At 34.8% G+C, this 7728-nt stretch overlaps 1 protein-coding gene across 1 annotated transcript; it reads right to left on the bottom strand.

Moving 5' to 3' along the window:
* Positions 1-1380: 1380 nt before the first annotated feature.
* On the bottom strand, positions 1381-7270 carry LOC136042267 (uncharacterized; the record flags this gene model as incomplete). The annotated part of the gene is given in 2 exon segments (XM_065727222.1): positions 1381-2006; positions 6954-7270. Coding segments are annotated over 2 exon segments (615 nt in total), but the record flags the coding sequence as incomplete, so codon positions are not given.
* Positions 7271-7728: the final 458 nt, after the last annotated feature.

Raw genomic sequence — 7728 nt, 5'->3', positions numbered from 1 at the left:
CAGTGTATTTGATGATAAAACCGAGCTGGTTCCAGTGGTAAGACATGTAGGGGACTTGTAAGTAATAATCGTCTGTTAGGCTACAATCATCTTTAGTAAAGAGGGGTTTGTAACTTTTGCTAGTTGGTGCAGCCTACCCATACTCACTGTACCCTAGAATTAAGTGTTTACGCAACGGGTACAAACGATAACGTAAAACAACGAGGCAGTTTTTTAATAATTAATAGATTGTCATCTATGGTATTTTGATCCTGAAAAGTTACGGATAGCTTTATAATACCAACTAGATTATGTAAGATATTGTTCCAAGTCTTGATCCGTCACGATGTCTACAATTGAAAAGGATAAAGTTCAACTGGCTGCAAAGTCAATATAGTCCCTTCTTTCGATATTCTTTTGTTATTGTTGTTTTTTCAATGCTGAGGAATAGCCTTTGATCATGTGATTACTGATCGCGTTCTTCTTTGAACATAACGTTTTAAAAGCTTCGATAGGGTGACAACTTCAGCGTTTAACCGATAGCAAAGAAACAAAACCAAAGTGTTGCTCTCGGAACACTTTATTCGGCGAAGGCGGACAAAGGTTGCCGCAACACTTCACGTTGCTCAGGCAACGTAGGTCTAGTTTCACTTGAAATCGACCAGCTTTGCGCTTCGATTGCACTAACTGTTTCCTTAGAAAAGGATTGTTTACCTCCAGCAGCCGCCAAACTTTCATCTAATCTCTGATTAATTTTATTGTCAAGATTCCAGGACACACTGAATTTTTGTTCCATCCCTGTAATTTTGGTGATAAGAACGGTTGATCCCAAAAAGTTATGTAAACTGTTTTTTTTTTTTCAGATGCTTTTGGTACTTTCAAATTTCTATGTAAATATCTGGCTTCAGCACAATTTCTTCAAACGCTCCCTTTACGCCTTTTCTAGAGTTTTCTCATACTCACTACTTCAGGAAAGTTGAACCAGGGAATCTGAGTCCTGGATGAAATTCCCCGAAGTAATGATGCTAGGACTGTTTAAAAAAAACAGATCTTTTTTTTGGGTTTCAAAAATTACTTTAAAGATGTGCAATGTTTGAGGGGATGACAAGGATTTATTTTTAACTACGGTACAGAAAAGGGTCTTTTTCCAAATCTATGGAAATGATTTTGCTTTTTTTTCCAGTCAACCCCCACCTCCTAGTTGGCAACCCTATAGCGAAATAAAACTATGTATGGTAACTATGCTAAACTCTGTCATTCTAATAACCCTGCCAATCCGCATGTACCCTATTAGTAAAAGTAATATCTTTGCATAAAAGTAATATCACTTTCGAACAGAAATATAGTGTTATACTACAAGTTTGCTCTTAGCAATTTATACCAAAACAACACCATTAGGAATAGGTTCAATATTGTTTGTATTATATAACACTATTTACGAATTTCACCAATTTAAAACAACAAAGAATCAAAAACAGGGTCGTATCCAGGGATTTTTTTTTATTTGGGGGGGTGGTACCAAGGGATTTTTTCAAGGGGTGGTGTACAAAAGAAACTTCAAAAACGCATAACAAATTGTTAATATTCATTTTTGTTGCGTTTTTACGAGTGGGACAAACTTCTCTGGGGATGGGGATCAAACCCACTAGCCTCCCTGGATACGGCCTTGATTAATAGTAAGTCATAAAACTTTCTTTACAAATATTAGACCACTGCTATTTCAAAATCGTCAAGTTCTAACGCCAAATTGAGCAGCATGAATCCGTCCATCAACATTTCTGTGTGGAATATTCGGCAAGGGTACTGCATAAACTTGATTCGAATAAAGTTGGTTTGCAAAGTCTAGGGGTAATGGCTGTGATTTTGTCTTTGGTGCACAGAAGAAAATCGAACTGGTCAGAGACGATGGAAGGGCCAGGAGTCCAAGAATTATAAACAAAAGGCTGGATATTTGGTGGACCATGAATCCGATGGCATCCAGCTCAAGGTTGTAATTGATCCCGTCGAATGAGCAAGTACAACAAAGCCTAAGAATATAACAGCTTTACAAACATGTTTTTTGTGAATATTCAATCAAATAGCTATTCAATCGAACTGTAGTAAGGAGCGACCCGACTCAATAATACACAAAATTCTAAAAAACGGAATTTTGATACCAATAGATATATCAAAAGAATTGGATTTTTATGCTGATTTTAAATATATAAGTTTCATCAAATTTAGTCTTACTCATCAAAAGTTTAGAGCCTGAGAAAATTTGCCTTGTTTTGGAAAATAGGGAAAACACCCCCTAAAAGTCATGCGATCTTAACGAAAGTCACACCATCGCATTTAGAGTATCAGAAAACCCCACTGTAGAAGTTTCAAGCTCTTATCTACAAAAATGTGGAACTTAGTATTTTTTTTGCCAGAAGACCGATCACGGGTGCGTGTTTATTTGCTTGTTTTTTGTTTTGTTTTGTTTTTTCCAGAGGTGATCGTATCGACCAAGTGGTCATAGAATGTCGCAAGAGGGCTCATTCTAACGGAAATTAAAAGTTCTAGTGCCCTTTTTTAAGTTACCAAACAATTGGAGGGCACCTAGGCCCCCTCCCAAGCTCATTTTTTTCCCAAAGTCAACAGATCAGAATTTTGAGATAGCCATTTTGTTCAGCATAGTCGAAAAACATAATAACTATGTCTTTGGGGCTCACTTACTCCCCCACAGTCCCCAGGGGAGGGACTGCAAGTTACAAACTTTGACCAGCATTTACATACATTAATGATTATTTGGAAGTGTACATACCTTTTCAGGATGATTTTTGTTTGGGGGGGGGGGGCTGATGGGAAGGGGCTGTGTGGGAGTATCTTCCCTTGGAGGAAATTATCATGGGAGAAGAGAAATTCCATGAAGGGGGTGCAGAATTTTCTAGCATTATTTTTAAAAAAACAATGAAAAAATAAATATGAAAAAGTTTTTTCAACTGAAAGTAAGGACCAGCATTAAAACTTAAAATGAACAGAGATTATTACGCATATGGGGGGTCCATCTCTTCCTAAATAGCTCGCTCCTTACGCTAAAGTATTTTTAGTAATTTCAACTATTTATTCTATGGCCTTTCTGATTCAGGGGTCAATCTTAAAGAATTGGTACAAAATTAAAGCTTTAGTGTAAAGAGTGAGGTATTAACGAGGGGGCAAACCCCCTCATATACATAATAAAAATATACGAATGTAGAAGTTCATTACGTAAGTTAATTTGTAAGTTATGTATATTTTTTTACTAATGAAAACGTTCGTTACAAATTAAAAATTCTAGTTGCCTTTTTAAGTAACCGAAAAATTGGTGGGGAACTAGGCCTCCTCTCCCACCCTTTTTTTTCAAAATCGTCTAATCAAAACTAAGAGAAAGTCATTTAGAAGACAAAAGTTAATAGGCAAATTTCGTTTTAATTATTCATTTGCGGACAGCCAAAATAAAAACATGCATTAATTCAAAAACGTTCAGAAATTAAATTAAAAAAAGAAGTTTTTTTAACTGAAAGTAAGGAGCGACATTAAAACTTAAAACGAACAGAAATTACTCCGTGTATGAAAGGGGCTGTTCCTCCCTCAACGTCCCACTCTTTACGATAAAGTTATTTACTGTTTAATAAAGTAGAATTGAGAGAAAGAGTAAAACTTTAGCGTAAATAGCGGGACGCTGAGGGAGGAACAGTCCCTTTCATACACGGAGTAATTTCTGTTCGTTTTAAGTTTTAATGTCGCTCCTTACTTTCAGTTAAAAAACTTGTTTTTTTTATTTAATTTAGCAAGGTGACATATTTTATTTTCAAAATTTATTGTTTGTAATGTTTGAAAAGTCTGTTCAGTATTTCACTGAAACATATCACCAAGTGATAAAAATCAAGAGACAAAAAACTTCAAACTTAGTCCCTCAAGTTTCCGCTAAAGTGTAGGCATCAAAAATTAATCTTGATAATATCATAAATAAATTTTTTTTTTATTTCAATGTCAAATTTTCGCATTGTACTTAACATTTAAATGACCGAATTATCTTCTGAAAAATTTGATAGTTATTTCACACCATCTATATATGAGATTTCATATTTATAGATTCGGCACTAATTAAATAGTCTCATCTAGTTAAATTCTTCCTTATGTATATAAACTGCTGTTGTTGCTTATTACTGCAAGACGAAGTAGGCCTAGATTAGAATATCGTGATGCTAAATAATATTTATAAAAAGATTATATTCTAACGAAAAAATTTTGATGTCGCTTCACAGGCGTCCTTAGTAATGCTGAAAAGAAAGAAAAATGAAGATTGTCACAGAGAAAGAAAACATTAACACTTTCTAGCTTTACCCAGCAGCAGGTACGGAAAAATTTCGAAAGCTGCAAGTAGCAGAATTCCAGAAGTTGCCAATATTTTAGCAGCACAGCTTGCGTTTTGACAGCTTTCTTTGAACAATAAGTATCCTTATATGTAAAAATAATTTCAGACAAAACCTGCCAACAAATTGCATTAGGCCATGGAAATTGCCAAGTAGTACTGCAACTATGATACCCCAATTTTTGCATGACGACCCAGGAGCAGAATAGAAGTTTTTTGTTTAATATAGATTTTCTACATACATCTTCAAAGCTGAAGAAAATGGGCAGATTTCTTTTCTTCTTTTTTTGTCAATGATCTGTGAAAAGGTTTGTGGGCCATAGTATGTTTACCAGTGGATTTTTTGTGGGTTCTTTGCAGGACTGTTGTAGATAATCTCTTCATTTAGAGCACTTTCATTGAGACTAGAATTAAGCTCTATTTAACAAATTAATTAAACAATTTCAATTTTTAAGAACGTTTAAGTTGTAGATTAGAAGTATGTTTAATGTAATATTAAAAAAAGAAAGGAAAAGTGCATGAATGGTCCAATTGTGAGACAACCACTTTTGACGAAAAACACAATAGGTATAGCCTATTGGATTTCAAGTTCTAAATATTATTTCTAAGTTCTTTCCATTGGCAACTTGGCAATTTATTTCACATGATTTCTTCAAATTAACAAGGGACTGAAAATCTTGAGTTTAAAAAGCTGTTGAAATTCATTCACTAAAGTATGTCTAAATATCATTTCCCAGTATAAAATTTAAAATATTCATCAAATGCAATAATAGTTTCATTTAGAATAAGCAAAAACAAAACACAGTAACCACCAGCAGTAAAAATTGCTGAGGCTGCTTACCCTTTCAAAAAAAATCGGACTTTTGACTTACTGCCAATTAAAATGATAAAAAAAAACTAGCAAATACGGATAATACGAAAGAAATAGAGTGGCTCCTATCCTCGGCCTAGAAAGTAACCAAAATATACGACTAAATGACTTCTGCAGACTAGGCTTGAGCTTACTTGACATAACACAGCCACACGTCACTGCCATTTCAGTGCAGTGACTCCGTATTCTAAATCATGTGTATTAATACAAAAGCACCCGAGACTAGAACAGTTTCTTCTTTTACATTGGAATCAGCCCTAAACAAGCCAGTTCGCCTCATTTTCTTTGCAGGCTTGTGGTTATAACTTTTTTTTTTAAAGCTGAATATCGGCTGGCTTTGGTTAGCCACAAATTAACCATATATTAAGGACTATGTGGTAGCTTGTGTGTTGCTATTTAAGAACTCTTTCCTTCGTATTTCATGATGAATTTACTACGCTAAGACTGTCTGAGGGATATATTTTCTGTTTTTTGTTTGATTGATCGAATTTGCCTCTTTGTTGTTTATCCTTTTTTTTGGGGGGGGGGGGAATTGTAGCCAAGACAGTTGGGAATTAAGAATTCCTTCAGCTTGTTGTTGCTGTATATAGTTATTCCTTCCATAGCATTAAAGCTGGAAATATTGATTAGGCATTAGAAAACGATAGGAAAACATTAGAAGAACACCGGAATTTCATGAATTCGTGAGATTGCTAGGAAAATTACCCCATCTAGCTAACTTTTTTCGTCAATCATGCTGGTAGCGCTTTTTCATTAATCAAGAAATGTTACTTTCATGAGGTTTCGATCTCACACGATGATTCTTTTTTCAATTTTTCTAATACAGATGGCGTTAAAAATCTATAAAACAGTTACTATTCTAATTTTGTACTTGCACTTTCATTAGCTGGAAAGGCTATAGGAACAGTCTTTTGGTACTAAAACTAGGCTCTACTGGACATCAGTCTCAAGGTGCACCAGTGAATAGTACACAAGTATTCTTAGAGACTAATTCCAACGTTTTGTAAGAAAAATCTTCGTTTGGAAGCACCAATGTTTATTTGCTGTGGGTCGTTGTTGACATTAGAACACATTTGAACATACATTATAGAACATTGTAGGATATATACATAATAGAACGTGACATTAGAACACATTTACATGATGTGAAAGATACCTGCCTCTAACACATTAATATGATCACTACACTGTTTTTCTGTGACCGCTTTTAACTGCATGAGCTCACTATTATTATTCTGACTGTTCTACAGTAAAACAATCAAAATATTGCATGTGAAAGGCTAAAAAATGCACCGTAATTTCCAGACTTAGCCCATGTTGACAGTTATCTTTTTTTTCACTGGGAATTTTTTCCTCAAAGTAATGTTCGTTTAATAACAAAGCTATTGATACTGATTTGTGAGCCTTAAAACAGGGGCACTATACAAAATAGGCAAGGTCAAAAGCAAGGAAATGCTTAAAATTTTAACTACAGTTTTGTGTCACATTGCTCTAAACACTTTGGGCAGTCCTGGTAAGCAAAATTTAGTTTATTCCTATATTTGCACCAGAAAACGGCATTGAAAAGTTGATACTTTATTGTTCCTAAATTAGAGTATGTCATTGTCCTATTGGCTAGATATCTCTTTGGTCGGTCTATTGATCAATCTAATAAAAATAAAACATAGGTGAAAAAAAATGTATTGAAGCAGCGCAATAAAAAGAGAAATTGTTTAAAGACTATTTTACCTGCACATATTTTCGTTGACGTATAAACCCGGATAGGATCCATTACACATTATCAGATTGTCTCCTATTGTTATGAGAAGTCCTGAAGTATTTTCAAAGAAGTGAAGGAGCCGCAACACTCCAACTGCTACCGCTCCAACAAGAGCAAAACTTGACAGCAAAGTGATTATCATATGAATTCTTAGCAGAGTTCTGCTTGCTTTTCTTCCTATGAAAAGAGCTACAAATCCTCCGATAATGATCGGTACCCCCGACCATGCTCCCGTGAAGACGTCAACAAGGGTGTTATCACAAGCTCCAAGTGATCTATCAATTATCTGAAAATAATTCAAGTGATAATATTATTATTTGTTAATAAAATTAATGCTTTCTTCCCTTCAGAGTGTTAAGTTGAATGTCAACCTTCCAAATATGACTTCATTCAGATTCCAATCCTGTTTCATGCGTAAAACATACAAGATTTTTCTTTGGTTTTAAATCTGGTCCCTCATTGAAGCTGACGTTGGCCATAATCTGTGTTAGTTCATCCTTCATTACCACGAGTGATCTTATAAAACGTTCTATCGATAGCAACAAAATCTGAAACAAATTTATTTTGGCTTGATGGCTCGTTTGGGGTTGGAAAAAAATAATTCCCTTTTCAGTCTGTAACAATTGGATCAAGCCATGAGCAGGGTAATGAGCTGGCAGAAAACTGCCTTTGCCAATAATTAAATGAAACAAAAACAAAACAGTTCTTTAAACTGAAAGTCAGAAATACCCTTCAGGAAAGTCA

The sequence above is a fragment of the Artemia franciscana genome, chromosome 2, assembly GCF_032884065.1.
Source record: "Artemia franciscana chromosome 2, ASM3288406v1, whole genome shotgun sequence".
NCBI classification, from domain to species: Eukaryota; Metazoa; Arthropoda; class Branchiopoda; order Anostraca; family Artemiidae; genus Artemia; species Artemia franciscana.
The sequence above is the reverse complement of the archived record's forward strand: the minus strand, read 5'-3'. Positions and strand labels throughout refer to the sequence as shown.